Source organism: Neurospora hispaniola (genome assembly GCF_033458365.1).
Source record: "Neurospora hispaniola strain FGSC 10403 chromosome Unknown B0T23scaffold_11, whole genome shotgun sequence".
NCBI classification, from domain to species: domain Eukaryota; kingdom Fungi; phylum Ascomycota; class Sordariomycetes; order Sordariales; family Sordariaceae; genus Neurospora; species Neurospora hispaniola.
Window position 1 is genome coordinate 302290 of NW_026944416.1, and position 16878 is coordinate 319167.

General features: G+C 40.5%; 2 protein-coding genes across 2 annotated transcripts; one reads left to right on the forward strand and one right to left on the reverse strand.

Annotated features, from left to right (window-relative positions):
- Nucleotides 1-9362: 9362 nt before the first annotated feature.
- On the reverse strand, nt 9363-11704 carry B0T23DRAFT_390751 (prolyl-tRNA synthetase). The gene is made up of 3 exons (XM_062837897.1): nt 11175-11704; nt 11033-11115; nt 9363-10956 (listed from the first exon to the last, which is right to left on the reverse strand). The coding sequence occupies exons 1-3, from the start codon at nt 11383-11385 to the stop codon at nt 9487-9489; spliced, it is 1764 nt and encodes a 587-aa protein (XP_062688049.1). The 5' UTR covers nt 11386-11704; the 3' UTR covers nt 9363-9486.
- Nucleotides 11705-12276: 572 nt separating this feature from the next.
- B0T23DRAFT_327433 (CBF/Mak21 family-domain-containing protein) lies at nt 12277-15547 on the forward strand (the record flags this gene model as incomplete). Its single annotated transcript, XM_062835617.1, has 3 exons — nt 12277-12954; nt 13012-14688; nt 14750-15547. 3 exons carry the CDS (start codon nt 12277-12279, stop codon nt 15545-15547), a joined length of 3153 nt encoding a protein of 1050 aa, XP_062688050.1.
- Nucleotides 15548-16878: the final 1331 nt, after the last annotated feature.

Consider the following 16878-nt stretch of genomic DNA (forward strand, 5'->3'; position numbering starts at 1 on the left):
TAATTACTAGTATAGTCGTAATAAAAGATAGCCTTAATAATAGAACTGTTTTCTTCGTAATTAAACTTTTTAAATATATAATTACATTAAATTGTAATACTAAAGCGATAGCGACGATAGAAATTAATAAAGTATGCGAATAGTTTATTATAATCTTCAATTAGGTCGAGGGAGAAAAAGGGATTATTCATTAGTATAGTCCAAGTAGTATCGGGGCCGAAGGAAGTATTAGAAGCGAAGGTATTAATTAAAGAGTCCAACGCGCAACAGCGACGGCGAAGGCATTGGAGGGCCAACGTACGAGGGCGTTTATTGGAAAAGGGTATTTGTAGCGATCGATTAGTATATAAATCAATTAAATACGACGACTTTACGTACGTTGAGGGTATAATCAATGGGTATAAAGTATTAGGGTGCTGGCGTTAATTAGTAGTGCAACTGTGTGCAAAGTGCTGGTGTAAATGGCCGTGTGAAAAAGAGTGGAAGAAATGACTAAGTTAGAGGGGATATTGCGTGCATTGAAAAGACGAAATTTTGCGGGTAAAAACGGGATTTACAATATTAGGTATTATTAACTGAACCGCCCTATTTTTCTTATGGGGGTGGGTGCATGTAAGTTTTTGGGGGGTGTGGGCGAGTAATTTTATCATTAATACCTCACCCTAAAGGGAAACTTAGTTTAAAATACTCAATTTCCCTTAATAAATCTTAAAACAATATTTTTATTATTAAAAAGGATAAATTCTTCGTCGAAGGACGAAATATCGAACAACTGCTCAAGATTCGAAGAATCCTTACCCTGAATAGTATTAATAATAGAATTTAAATAAATATCAAAATACTTAATAAACTTTTCCTTATAATGGTTTTTACTACTTATATATCCTTCTTATAGTGATTAGAATAGCGGCTTTTACAAACGAATTGTCTTATTTCCTTTGAAATAGGACGCTCAAATACCGGAATTTTTACTACAATTTTAGGGGCGGTAGTATTAATTTCTTTAAAATCCTTATTATAGCGAAAACCTTATTTTCCATCATACTAACGGCTCATCTAAATATCTATTCGATTACCCTCGTTAAACGAATTAAAGAGAAGTATATAATCGTTAAATTATTTAGAAGGATTTAAATGAATAAATTCAACTGTTAGATAAAACTCATTAGTAATTTAAAAAAAAAAAGACTACTCTTTTATTAATCGTAAGGACGGCGGTACTGACCAATCAAATATTAAAAAGCATTTTTGAAAATTTCAAAGTATTTATTGTATTTTATTTTTAAATTGTCAAATTCTACGAAAGTTTTCTTATAAGTACTATAATTATAGTACTCTTCCTACAAATATTTTAATAGATTATTAAAAGTAATTAAGTAATTAAGGTAGTCGACGTCTAAATAGGGGAGCAAAATCTAAGTAGCCTTTCTTACTAAATAGTTAATAATCTAGCTAAATTTCTATTAGTTATTTTTGAAGTAGTCGGTATTAATTTTAAATTTAATTTTAATTTAATAGTATTAAACATTAAAGGTTACTTTATTTTCCTTATTTTCATTATAAAACTTTCTATTATTCTTCTCTTTAATAGAACGTTCATTATTAATAGAGCGGGTAGTAAAAACAGCTGTAATAGTAAATATATTAGAGCGGGAACAATAGTTATAAGGGGGATTAAATGGGTTACTATTCTTAAAACCCTTAAAAATTATAAACTTATTAGAATCTCTATTAGAATCGTTTAGAGGATTATATAGAAGAAGGAGAAGGCCCTTGCATTGTTGTAAATGGAGGTGGAGCCGCAGGGTAGGAAGTAAAGGGCCGGAGCGGAGGTGATTGCAAATAGAATAAGGAGGCGGGGAAGTGGAGTAATAGAAAGATGGGATAGGGTAGCGGGGAGAAGGCGGAGGAAGGGGTAGTAGATATTAGGACGGAGGGACGGTAAAGGGAAGCGGCGCTTTAGATTTAGATCCTATTCCTATTATTCTTATTATTCTAGTATTAGGATAATATAGCAGTAGGAGAGACGAGATTAGTTCGCTATAGCGGTGGGTGAGAACCGTTATAGTTATAAGCAAAGTAGGAGCGGTGTGAAATTTACGACCGAGACGTAGCTAGGGGTTTTTATCCGGCGGCGCTTAACGCCGTACGGTTTTCCCCTCCAGGGAACTGGAGAAGGACCCTATGCCAAAAAGGCATTATAGTTATATAGTATAGGGAATAAGATTATTATTATTATTAGAATCGTCTGAGCCGCTACCTCCTTCAACCTTACCAGTAGCGTTCAAAGTAATTTTTAAAAAGGCTAACAAATATTTATTCTCTTTCTTAAATTACTAATTCTCTACGAAGATTTATCAAAAGCCGGCGTTAAAAATATGAAAGGTCGTATTAAAAACCGGAGGATGAAAGTCTCTATTAGAAATTTTCTAAAACAGACCGGCCGTAACGGAACTAAAACAGATAACCTAACTTTCAAAAATAGAAAAGTCCTCATTAATATAATTAAATATATTAGTAAAGTTGTCAGATTATTCGATAATACTTATAAGGGAAGCAATACGGATATATATCTCCAAAAATATAACTTCGAGGAATATTTAAACTAAAGTAATAAATTAATTATAAATTATAAGGATATTAAAGGACTTAACCTTAACATCGCCTTTACCTTCAGAAATTTAAGGGTAAATAGTATAAAAATGTCTCCGTTATAATATATATAGTTAAATAAGCCCTAGACATATTCCTTTAAATTATAAATGAATATTTTCTTATTACAAAAATAGTACGTACAAGGGGCGATAAATTGGATTTATTTAAATTAATACTTGAAAAATTCTTCGGGGGCGAAGTTTGATAAATTGAATTTTTCAGTTTCGTTATTTTCATTATCGTTACCTTAGCCGATTATATAGGAAGCGGTACCTTAAAAGTCGGGGCTAATAAAATTGTTAGGGTTGAGGGACTTACGTTTAACTTTAGAGGGGGGAAATTAACCCGCCTTAAGGGCGTACTTCCTTGAAAGGTCAGGGTTGAAATGAATATAGTACTATTACGTAATTTTAATATTATTACAAATTATAATAATTAATATTTTTGAAATAATTATTAACCAAATAATTAATTAGTTTAATTTCCTCTTCGGAGTTTCCTTCTAAAGGGAGGGGGTAATTGCAATACGCTACACATTAAATTTTTTACTTACCCTAATCGTCAATTCTAATTACTATATCGCTACGCCGTAGCCTTTCTTTAAATAGGATATTTAATACCGTCCCCGGTAGAAAGATGAGTCGTAAATAGTATAAAGGTATATAACGGGTAAAATAGGGCTGCAGTGTTATTAATGTTCAATATAGAAATTGCGATTAAAGAGTAAAATAAAAAGTAAAAGTTATATAGGCAATTGGATTGGAAGTTATACCTCCAATCTCAATGCGCCCGGGCTACTCTCCTTATTTAATTTATAACCAATTGAATCGCTCGCATCACGGCGATCGTACAGTGCAACTATAAGTCCAGGCCTGGGCATGGGCCAGTGGATCTAGGCTATGACACTTAGTAATATTCTTATTATTCTTATTCTTCTAGTTTTAGAATAATATAGTAAAAGAAAGGATAAAATCGGTTCGCTATAGCGGTGTGTGAGAACTATTATAGTTGTGAGTAAAGTAGGAGTGGCGTGGGTAAATTACCACCGAAATGAAGTTAGAGGTTTTTATCCGGCGGCGTTTAACACTATACGGTTTTCCCCTCTAAAGAATTGGAGAAGGACCTTATACTAATAAGGCGCTATAGTGCTATAGTAAAGGAATAAGAATGTTATTATTATTATTACTATTACCGGACTTACTATTAACGTCCTTATTATCTACCTTATTAGTAGTAGTCTTAACTTGAATAGTTAAATTAATCTAATAGACTTCCGTATTACTAAGGGTAGAAAATTAAACTAATAACTTATTGGTAGTAAGGGTATTCTTAATTATATTCTTAGCCTACAATCTAGCGCTAATGGGGTAGTCTCGTTTAACTATATTCTAGAGGCCGAAATACTCGACAATATTATCGATAATCAAACCACAAATAGTAATACGTCTATAAGGGAATTTATAATAATTTAGGAAATTAGTTATAAAATCAAAGCTAAAGCGACGAAGCCCTTAGTACTACTAAAGAATATTACTACGTACCTTATTAGTAATTTTACTAATTATAATTTTAATAAAATCAAAGAAATACTTAAGGTTCTATTAGACTATTCCCAACTATTAATACAAAGGGTAATTAAAACTTTCTCGTCCTTAAGGGTAATATTAATAATTTTAAAGGCGTACTCGTCAGGTCTTCAAAACCGACCCTATGACTAGCGGGCGAGCCACTAGTTAGGGACGTTGATTCGTATATGGACATTGATTTGTACCGTGCGAGTAACTTCTATTGGCTAGTAAAAGCCCTTGGCGCTAAGGTCCTCTATACTAAGCCGATTAGCTAGTCTTCCTGCATGTAAATATGGTTTAGCTGCATCTTATCCCTCCTAAATGAGTGCCCAGTACATGCACACTATATACCGTCTCAATATAAGGATCCGGTACGAATTAATATCTATGTACGAATTAACGTCCCCGACTAGTGGCTCGCCCGCTAGTTATAGGGTCGGTTTTGAAGACCTGACGAGTAGACGCGACCAAACTTCTATTTCTTATACTCGTTAAGTTTTTATCTTTATCGGGCTTGGCCACAGTCTTATAAATATAATCGTCGAGCTCGGCGAACTCGAATTCAATATATAAAACGCGCTCCCAATTATTAATATTATTCTTACTACGAAGGACGACAAACAATTAAGAATCAACCGTAAGCGCTATTATTACTCAATATTATAATAATTCGAAGGTCGGTTATCAACGACTCGAAGGTCGATTAATCGCGCACAACTCAAATATTATTTGCAAATAAAGGGGTACAACAAGGGAAAGCCTCCCCACACTCTCCCGTTTCCTACACGTACCCTCCCCCACATAATAACAGCTGACATATAATACCAGCCGTTTTAACTAGTAATTTGGGGATTTCTAATATTCTAAATATATTACTAGGAATGCCTATCCTTAAAATAGCTATATTTTACCTATAAATTCTCAAACTAAACAATCTAGTAATACTATTATAGTATTAAAACTCTCGTACCACAATCGGGAGTATAAATATTATACTACGTACGCTATAGTACGTTGCGTTATAGTATATTACATTATAGTACGTTATATTGTAGTACGTTGCGCTATTGTACGTTGCGCTATTGTACATTGCGCTGTAGTACGTTGTAGTATAGTATATTACGGTCGCAGTATATATTATATGTAAATAGACTGAAAAAGAGTGAAAGAAATAATTTAGTTGGAGGGGATGATGTTTGCATTTGAAAGATTTAATTTGGCGGGCTTTGGCGGGCTTTGGCGGGCAAAAACGGGAATTTCAGTATCAGGTGTTATGTAGCTGTAGTCACACTTTTCTGTGTGGGGGAGGGTACGTGTAGGATTCGACAGGGTGCGGGGAGGCTTTCCCTATAATAAAGAATATAACTCCTAGAATAACCACCAAATCTACTATTAATTAATTACTCAATTAGTTAATTAATTAATTATAATAGCTTAAGAGAGCTAATAACTTATGTAACGTACAAAGCAACGAAATAAAGTAGTTAATATCGAGTAACCCTCCGCGCACCCACCCCATTCCCTACATACACCCAAAAACCCCCAAGGCAGCTGGCATGTAAATAACCGTATTTTAGGTGTAAATTTCGTCGTTTTGTATATTAGGGACCTTGGTTAGATTTCTAGGTTATTTAATTGCGTAATTCTAGTAATATCTATATAGTATTTAGTATAAAACGATACTATTAAAATTGATAGTTCTATTCAATTAATATTAATTGTAGACAATCAGACTCGATTACGCTCTATTGCTAAATACTAATATTTAATAGTTTAAATAGTTTAGAGAACTCATCAAACGAAGAAATTAACAATACCTCGATAACTCCCTACTCCTTTACTCTTTACTCCCGTACTCTCGCCACCCAATACCTTCCTAACTTATTATTACTATTATTATTATTAGCAACCTTAATACAACTATATACTTCGTCTTAGGTATCAAACTACTCGATATTAGGCCCCGCCTTATATTAAGAATAATTATATTATATTAATATTCGTATAGGTTAAGTATTCTTTAATCTACTGCGGGGTACTGCCGCCTTCTTACTAACTTTCTTACTTCGGATTATTTTAATTAATAAGGTACTTAATAGAATAGCTTTATCTCTAAACGGACTACCTTATTTAGAAGGGCGACCTTTAGGTATACTTTTAGCGGCTTAATAAAGATGTAGATATTTATTTACCGTATCCTAATATAATAATTAGTATAAGATTAACCTAGGTAGAGGATAGTAATAGTTTTACCTATTGTTAAATTAAATATTAAAATAAATAGCAATTATCCTTTATAATTAAAACCGTCTTACTAGCTTCCTTCTTTACCTCTATTTTATAGGTATAAGGGAGACTATATTAGGCTTTAAACTATTTAATATATAGCTTAAGAGGTATACTAGGATAATTCGTAGTAGGGAAGGTAGCTTTTAATTAATTATATTAATATATAAGTAATTTATATACTTATAATATAATATTAAGAGGAGTATTGCCTACCTATAGGCGCCCAATTTAATCTATACGTATACAAGACGATAATTTAGTAATAACCTCTTTAAAATAAGTATAATAACGGATAATATACTAATTACTAGCTTGATAAAGATTAATTAAACTACTACGAGTAAATAAACTATACGATTTTAAAGAGCTATTATTAGATTTATTTAACGATATAGTCCGCTACCTACAATTAAAGTAGTATTTAGTATAATAATTAGCCTATTTAATTTTGTAAGGGAGTAGATTATTCGTAATCTAGTTGATAATAGCTTCCTAGGTATCCCTAAATTAACAATGTAGAAGTAATAAAGCGCTTTCAAACTCTACTATTAATAGAGTATAAATTATATATTACTATATATAAAAGAACCTTGCTCTTATATTAATAACCTTATTAGGAAGTGGACTAAACCTAACCTACATTCTAGTAACTATTTTGACCTTTTAGTACATACGGTATAGTCGATCGAAGTTATTTTAATTACTCTGGTCGATTAGTTCTTAATATAACCGTTATATATATAAGGTTGGGTTATTAAAATTATTACTATTATCCTCCTCTTCTTTAAACTCCTTATTACCCTCCCTATTATCTTTATCTTACTTATTATTAGGTTCTATACGTTCCTAATTATCCTTAAAATACTTAACTACATTATAGTTAATATATTATATATAGCGTTAATATTGAACGGTTGGGAAGATTCGGTTAATAGCCCTAATAAATTGACTATTACTATTAATAATAATAATTAACGGCTTAGGGATTAATAATTCTTTTATTATCTTCTTAATATTATTAATAAATTAATTAAATCCTTTATCCTTCTCGTTATTAATAATTATTTAAAAAATTAGTATAAACGACTTTTTAGGGGTGATTATAATACTTTATACAATTAGTATATAGTAACGGTTCGTTTTATATATAATATTAAGGAGTAAGGTATATAGATATCGCTTCTATATTTTCTCTTACTTCTTTAAATATTAGAGACCGTACTATAATATACTTAATTCCTCCTTTTATTAACCTTCGTTATCCTTATAATAATTAAAAAGGTAGTATTGGAGTGTAATAAACCTATTACTCTCGAGATTACGCACGAACGCTTGTATATTAACGTAACCCCCGTTATCTTATCAGTATATCCTTTATTGTATATTCTTAAGGTCCTTATACGTAAGTAGTAACTTAGAGTAACGCTCTTTAACTATTACGTATATAATATATATAATTAATTCCTATTAACGAAGGAAATTCGTAATATCCTAATAATTATTAATATTTAAAGACTATTATTTAAAAATTAAATAGTTTAATAAGTTTCGTAATAGAGGGTGGCCTTTATATATACGATCGAGTACCTTAATAGTATATTTATAATTATTCTTTTTTTAAATATTATACTATAATACGGAAGGGATATTTATTAGCAATCTTTCGAATAATTGTACGTTATTTCTTATAAAGATTAGCGTTTAGATAGGGTATGGGTTCGGTGTAATTGTATTAAAAGATTTTATAATAGAACTTATTAATATATAGTCCCTTTTTAAAATAGTCGGTACAAAATATAAATACCCTAAATTTATACTAATAATACATTTTAATAACCTTATCTATTATAAAGTCTAGGTCGGCTAGTAATAAAGTAAAGGTACTATCGTTGGGAGGGATAATCTATTTAGTATTACTATTAAAAGAGGTATAATTATTTATAAAGGTAGATAACGAGGAAATCGAGTCGCGACAATAGCGAGGTTGCGCTGAGGAGGAGGTATTTTAGGAAATTAGAAACGATATTTATTAATTATTAATAATTGTACGCGATTAATTATATTTGCAGACGATTAAGGGCGATTGATTTAATTACGTATATTAAGAGTGTTGTATTATTATATATTAATAATATATTGCGATGTGCGATAACTAGTAGTATAAAGTGGGTGTAATTGGCCGTGTGAAAAAAGGGGGAAAAAATTACTAAGGTATAACGATATTACGTATATTAAAAAGACGAAATTTTGCGGGTAAAAACGGGATTTACAATGTCAGGTGTTATTAGCTATTTGGGCCCACTATTTTGGGTTTTTGGGTATATATAGGGAATAGGGTGGGTGCGCGGAGGGTTACTCTTAATGTATATATTAAATTAGTAGAAAGAGAAAGAATCTGTATAGAGGTTTGGAGGGCTAAAGACTAACGAGAGGAGGCCGTGCGAGGGTAAATAGTACCTAGAGTCACGTGCCTCCTCCAATAGGAAGTAGGTAGTGAGAGTAAATATTATAGATAAGAGGAGCTACTAAGGTATAAGAGCGATAGGGAGAGACTCTTTAGACGTATTTGTAAGAAGATAGTAAAAGGAATTAAAAAGAATATAATGTAACTGGTTTTTTAGAATATTATTTAATAAGTAGCTAATTAATAATTAAAATGCTATATTTAATAAAGAGAATAAAGGAAGACTGTACTAGAAGAGTGTAGTCGAAAGAAGGTTTTATAGTCGGGCGCACGAGCTAGGCAAATATATAGATCCAACTAACTAGAAGGCTCGCATTATTAATACGGCTAGTTCCCAGCTTGGCAGACTTGGTAAAGCCGAGTCTTCAATCCTGGGCGCTAGCCCTATAACAAAGAGTACGTACGTGGATATCTTTAGTACGTCTGAGGAGGTTTTAATATTATTTATCATTGCTCTTACAATGTCTACTCCTTTTTCATTGAAAAACCTATAAAGTAGCTATCTTACAACTAGAGTCTCAAATGTAGCTCGGCTATAACGGACGGCAGATTATTCACATCGATAACCTTATTAATGTTAAGCCTCCGACACTGAACTTCGACCCGACGCGCTATACGCCACTCTCGACCGAGAACAACGATTACCGGCGCACCAATAAGGTCCGCATCCTTAAGCTTCCAAGGCAATGATTTTTGGCGATCATCAAGAATGATGTCTAGCCGCTCATCCTGGCCTCCAGAGGCGTGAAGAATGCGCTTGTAGACCTCTACAGCATCGTCGTAGTTGTCTTCAGCAAAGACCACTATACAGGTATAGGGGGCAATGGCGACAGGCCAATTCAAACCTTTATCATCAGCTAGGTGTTCAGCCACGGCGCCAATGACACGCGAAATCCCTATTCCGTGGCACCCCATTTGCATGCTCACTGTTTTTGAAGTGCCGCTATCCCCTGTCGAAGGTTTGGCCTCGCTCGAACTGGGAGGCGGCAACGATATCTTTGCGCCCAATGGTTGCGAATACCGAGTGCCCAGGTGAAACGTGTGGCCCAACTCCATCGCCTTCTGGACATTCAAAGTTCCGGAGGAGCATTGTGGGCAATTATCCCCCTTGCGGATTCGAAGAAAATTCAAAGGTTTTCCGCCGTTAGTGGAAGATCCGTGACACTGAACATGCAATGTGGATGCTCCTGATTTGACAGTGTCTGGCCACACAGGCAGTGATGCGCTGCCTTTCAAACTGTCCGAGAACGACGGTGGAAGTCTGCTGTCGAAGAGATTCACCAGTCGTTTTGCTGTGGCGTCCGGGCCTTCTGTCGCCGCTGCCCAGAATTCCGTGGCGTCCGAAACTGCAGCATCTAAGTCTGGTACAAGAGGCTTGATCGCATATATGTTGATATCAGAGTTTGTGTACTCGCGCACTTGACCGGTATCCGTCCTGATCGTTCTCGTGGGATACCAGACGTTGACGAGTGTAGATCGGTCTTTGGTAATAGCCCGCCAAACCCCGACATGATCAGCTTGGCAGATCTCATGTGCAACTTTGGTAGTTGCTATTTCCTCGTTGATAGTATAGTCACAACTTCCACAAGTGATGACACTATCCTCCCCGAAGGGTGAGGGCAAGTGATACTCATGGCTCAGGTCGCCGCCCATGTCACCAGAACTAGCTTTTGCCGCCAGGACTGGGAGCTTCATGTCGTTGAAGATGCGTGAGTAAGCGGCTCGGACTTTCTCGTAAGTGTCCAAAGCAGACGTTAGATCTGTGTCGAAGGTGTAAAGGTCTTTCATAGTAAACTCGCGCCCACGAAGAAGCCCGTGACGTGGGCGTAACTCATCCCGAAACTTGCGGGTAATTTGGTAGAGTCGGAGAGGGAGATCCTTATACGATCTGACGGTCTGCGCGACCAGATTGGTAATCTCTTCCTCATGAGTGGGAGATAACAGATAGGCACTGCCTTTGCGATCCAGGAATCGGAAAAGCTACCACCACAACACGTTAGCCCAAACAAAGGCCTCAAAAGGCTGACGAGCTGAGGAGGGAGTGTGGGGAACGCACCTCGGGTGCAATATTCGGCAGTCGCCCGCTGCGCTCCCACAGAGCTTCGCTTGAAATGGAAGACAACGATACTCTAGAAGCCGCTGTCGGTTGAAGGTAGGTGTGAGTAGCTTGGTCAGGAAAGCAACGGGAGAGCACTAACCTAGCGACTCCTCCATGTGCTTTGCGACCAGTCGTTCTACCTTATCCTGTACCCTTTTCCCGAGAGGCAGCATGTGGAAGATGCCGGCGTGAGACTGACGAAGAAAGCCAGCGCGAACGAGCTTTGAATGGGCATCTTCAACCCCGGGAACAGCAAAGCCTCCGCTTGGTATCCAAACCTTTGAAAGGCGGGGTATGGAACGCGGCAGCATGATTTTCACATATATGGATGCCACAGTAGATGATGATATAGACCACACGTCAATGTACGCGAGAATACTTTTACTGGTACGGATGAATATTCGGTGCTCCGCCTTTTGTTTACACAGGGGAGCATTGTCGCGTCGCGTCGCGTGCGGCTGGTTGATGGAAAAGGCAGTGAATAAGTGGGTGCTCTTGCGCGCCCCCTCCCTCAAGTCCGCTCAAGGAAACTGCTAGGGATCATAATGGTAGAAGCTGGTTGAAGACGAACAACTTCAACCTCGGCGGAGGCGAGAGCGGTTACTGACAGTACTTCTAGGTACACTTGTAAAGATCAACCACACCTACCTCTAAAACTACCGCACCACATGGTCGCCGTTGTCTTTCCACGTCTTCGGTAAGTAGGCGTACTATGTAGGCCAGTGTGACCCGCAACAGGCGCAACAGGTATGTGCTGTATCGTAGGTCCCTGCTAGTCTCTGTTACAGACCCCCTCTGCCTCCGTACCCCCCGCCCCACATAAAATGTGGGTCTCCTCGAACTACCACAAAAACGGGTAGGGTGGGGTGGTTTTGGAGGTGTGGGTCTGACTGAGACTACACCAAATAAAACTTGAGAAGGAAAAGTGTCAATCGAAGTACCGCGCCAATGATTAACTTGGCTTGAAGTGTACTGCATAGTACATAGGTAGAGACCCGTCAGTGTACTGAGTACATATGTACCTTCACTCGCTCCACTTTTCCTGCAAGACGCACGAGGGTCCGCTAGGTGCATGATCCAAGCATTTTTTTTTTCCCACCCTTCCTCGTAGATGGTTTGTTTTGCATCACCAACAGCCAACCTCGAGATACATTGCGCCGGCCCGCTGTCCATTGATTTCAACAGAGACGGATTTAGGAGATATGGGCTCATCCAAGTCACCGAGGCAAAGAAAGAGGAAAGGCATGGGGCCGGCTTTCGACGAAGCAGCACTTGCTCAACTGACCGAAAAGATCGACAAAACTCTCGCTGGCGTCGGCACTGACCAACACGCGTCACCAAAGCGCAAGAGACCGAACACCACAGCTGATGATCGAGATGCAAAGAGGCGCCAGAAAGCTCTACTGGGCGCTGAAGAAGGACAACAGGACCGTTCCAGCAAAGACCAGTCCCACAATGCAACAAAGGAGGTTCTGCTGGAGGAAATTTTGGCCTTGGGCGGAGACGAGGATGATCTTGAGCTTGTCGCCAATGTTGATTCCGACAATGAAGAGGGACCTGGCATGAAATCCGCGTCGGCGCCCGAAAAATCACTAGATAAGTCATTTCATGATGAACTGGCAAAGTTCGCCTTGAGCCTGGGCTTCCAGAACATACCCCGCGAGGATGACCTTGAAAGCGTGTCGTCTGAAAACCCCGTCGACGAGGAACAAGACGATGAAGACGACGAAGAGGAGGAAGACGACGACGCGGAACAAACAAAACAGGATGACAGCCAGGATCAGGAACAGCCTCTAGCCATTCCTGCCACAGTAAAAAGTGAGAGCACAACTACGACCGTCCAAGACACCCTGCGCGGGAAGCAAGGCAAGAACAAGCTGGTTAGTTCGATGCTCTCGCTGCCGCAGACTTACCTGGCGGTATGCTAACTTGAGTAGGGTTTCGAGCCCAGACCTGACTGGCATGCCCTCGACCTCGAGGGCCTACCTGCCTTCACACCATCTGCCGACGTTAGGCAATATTCTTCAGCGATTGCCAACCTCAAAGCTTACGCGGAGGCTCTCTTGAAGGAGGACGCGGCAAGATACAGCGCCCTCCAGGCCTCCAGCTCCACTCAGAAGTTCATGTCGACCATTATGTCTTCTGGCACCTTATCCGACAAGGTATCTGCCTTAACCTTGTCGATACAAGAGTCTCCTCTCCACAACCAGAAAGCCTTTGAAACCCTGATCGGGTTGGCCGGCAAGAAAAGCCGTAGTCAGGCACTCGCTGCCCTGGGCGCTCTAGTGGATCTGCTGGGCAATGGCACAGTTCTGCCAAGTACTCGCCGGCTTCGTCCGTTTAACATGCAACCCGCCTTGCTGGCCGCTTTGCAAGATCAAGCTGTGCTGCATTGGGTTCAGGGCCAGAAGCTCCCAGCCAACCTAACTGATTCTCACCTGATGATGTGGGCATACGAGGATTGGCTCAAAGCAGCGTATTTTCGCATTGTTCAGCTCCTCGAAATCTGGTCGACTGATCAGATTGAGCATTCGAGAATGCGCGCGCTGGAATTTGTTTTCACGTTGCTCCGGGACAAGCCGGAACAAGAGGCCAATTTGTTGCGACTTCTTGTTAACAAACTCGGTGATCGCGAACGGAAAATTGCATCTCGGGCGTCATACCTCCTCTTGCAGTTGCTCAACATTCATCCTGCGATGAAAAGCATTGTCATCAGCACGGTAGAGCAAGAGGTTTTGCTCAAGCCAGGCCAAGGTCTGCGCACCAAATACTACGCCATCATCACCCTGAATCAAACCATCTTGAGCACCAAAGAGCCCGCTATAGCCAACACGCTACTCCGAATCTACTTCGAGGCTTTCCTTTCCCTCCTCAAAACTGGCTCATTAGGAAACCTGGAAGCGCTAAATTCCGAGGACAAATCTGGCGGCAGCAACAGGAAAGCTAAGAAGGGCAAGCAAAATCACACCGAGGCTTCTGCCAACGAGCAGGATACGACACAAAAACTCGTATCCGCACTGCTTACTGGTGTCAATCGTGCGGTACCCTTCACTACCGCCGACGATGAGACCATGGAAAAACACCTCGATACCTTGTTTCGCATCACCCACTCGTCGAACTTCAACACCAGCGTGCAAGCACTCATGCTCATTCAACAGCTCGCCGTGACCAAACATCTCGCTGTTGACCGATTTTATCGGACATTGTACGAATCATTATTGGATCCCAGACTCATCACGTCATCGAAGCAAGCATTGTACATGAATCTACTTTTTCGAGCCCTGAAGAATGATGCCGACGTGCGGAGAGTGAAGGCTTTTGTCAAGAGATTGGTTCAGGTGCTTAACCTGCATCAGCCGTCCTTCGCATGCGGGGTGCTATATCTGATTTCCGAGCTGGAGAACATGTTTCCTGACCTTCATTCGTTGATTACTGTCCCTGAGGAGAATGAAGATGATGGCGTGGAGGCTTACAAGGATGTCAATGATGATGCGGCTCTGCAGGGCAGTCTCTTGCGTGGAGATGCACCAACTTCTCGTCGTGCCACAGGATATGATGGACGAAAGAGAAATCCCGAGCATAGCAATGCGCACAGAAGCTGCTTGTGGGAATTGGTAAGTGCCATTTGAACTCTGATTGCATGTGAAACCAGTTTACTAACCTCAAAACCACCAGGCTCCTCTTCTATCTCATTTCCATCCATCCGTACAGGTCTATGCCAGTAACCTTCTCGTCCGTCAAAAGGGCCTGCCGAAGCCGGATTTGGCCAACCACAACCTCATGCATTTCCTGGACAAGTTTGTCTACCGCAACCCCAAGATTACCGAGACCAAGCGCGGAAGCTCAATTATGCAGCCGGTCCTCGCTACTGGTGGCGCCTCCCAAGCTGTCGTGTCCAGCAAAGATGGCGCCAAGAAGCAGCCTTCCGTCAACTCGGCTTCATTTTGGAATCTTAAACCAGGACAGGTTTCCCCCGAAGATGTTTTCTTCCATGAGTATTTTGCTCGCATCGGCAAGCCTGGAGACATGGCAAAGAGCAAGAAAGCATCCAAGGAGAAAAGTGGTCTGGACGGCGAAGAACAAGAGGAAGAAGCCGAAGACGAGATCTGGGAAGCATTGGTCAATTCTCGACCCGAGGTCGAGGGTGAGCTGGATGAAGACGAATCCGACCTCGGAATGGATGGTTATGACGACTCAGACGAGGAGATGGACACTGTCGGCTTTGATATGGATGGCCCTCGCGAGGACTTCGAGGGATCTGACAGTGATGTGCCATTTGAAGGCATTTTTGATGATTCAGATGACTCGGAAAAGGAAGCGGCGGTGGATGAGAGCGCTGGCGAGGAGGATGCTTCGACTGCAAAGAAGAAGGGCAGACTTAGCAGGAAGGAGATGAGGGGTCTGCCAACATTTGCCTCGGCCGATGATTACGCTGAGATGCTGGCTGGTGAGGATGGCATGCCCGACGAATAGTGTAGTTGGGCAAAGCGTTTCCATTTTTGGGTGAAAAGCTAGTTAGCCTGTAGCTCTCGAAGCCTGGTTGGTTAAAGATCCTTCCCCTGTTGACTATGGTGAGATGGCTCGAGGATGGGTAAGTTAAACCCGTGGATTGACGTTGGACACACAGTGCTCACGAAGCTTTGGCTTTGGTGGTCTGTGTAAGATACCTGACAGGGAGGTAAAACTTTTGCTCGCAACCGCAGGACATTCGCCTACATGCCCTACCAAAGATGTTTGTTCGCCTCCTTGCTCAAGAAGGCAATGATTCCAGTATTGGCTACAATGACTGGAGTAGCCATGATGTTTCTGATGCTTGCTCGTGATAAAATGCTACTACATCTACTGCTACGTAGCGTACATACCTCATGCGTACGTACCTATTCAGACGAATTTTCACATGGGATTAACTGATATTGTTTACACATGAGCTGGCTGGCCAACCACGCAGGGACATGTAACAAGGGGTATACGGTGGAGAAAGTGGAGAACATTAGCGGTCATCGACTCATCGGTTTTAAGATGTGAAGAGGTTAGTCGTGGTGGGTCTCTTGGCAGTGTACCGGACAGTACCCGGCATGGACATTTCAACGATTCAATTGAAGTCGGCGATGATGACGATGATCCGAAAGGGGGTTGTGTCGCAAGTCTTCATCTTCCAGCCCATGAAAGCTTTGGCCCTAGCCCTTCTGTCAAAATACCTACTACACCATTCGCGCCCAACTACACTTCTACAGTAGCCGTTGCACAGCTGTAAAGAGCTCTCGTATTATAGCCGCTGCTGCTGCTTCGATCCCATAACTTCACCGTTTGGCCCATTCCGCAGACACTGGATCTGGGCAGGGAGCTGCGCAAAGGTGGGCCCCATTTTCTCCGTTGCCCCGCTACACGCACGTATCGCGAACTCAGCTCCTGACCCTTTTTTGTTGGGTACATCTACGGATGGCATAGGGCCTGACAAACCATATATTGGTACGCATTGGAGATCTGTGGCAGCCCAGTATCGTCGGATGCTCGACGCTGCTGTATCCTAGGTTATAGACTGGCCGCTGGTCTGGAAAAAGACAGGTTCCCAAACTGCAGCATCATGTCCTCTCGGCTTGCATCCTGGCTCATACGCCGCCGTCCCGCTCAGTCTTCACGCTCGGTTCCGGCTGGTATACTCCGGACCACACCTTGCCGGCCGTATTCGTCTGCCAGTCACTTCAGTGAGCCGCCCACATCCCTCTTATTCCGTGCCCGGGCGTTATGCTTCTGCTGCTCTACCGGCCTTGCTGACTTATCGGCCGGCATGTTGCCGCCTTAGA

Excerpts from the sequence above, each read along its gene's own strand:
- B0T23DRAFT_390751 (XM_062837897.1), bottom strand. The coding sequence starts at position 11,385 with ATGCTGCCGCGTTCCATACCCCGCCTTTCAAAGGTTTGGATACCAAGC. Across the intron at positions 11,116-11,174 it reads GCACATGGAGGAGTCGCTAG|CGGCTTCTAGAGTATCGTTG; the intron begins GTTAGTGCTCTC and ends TTCAACCGACAG. Across the intron at positions 10,957-11,032 it reads TGCCGAATATTGCACCCGAG|CTTTTCCGATTCCTGGATCG; the intron begins GTGCGTTCCCCA and ends TTGTGGTGGTAG.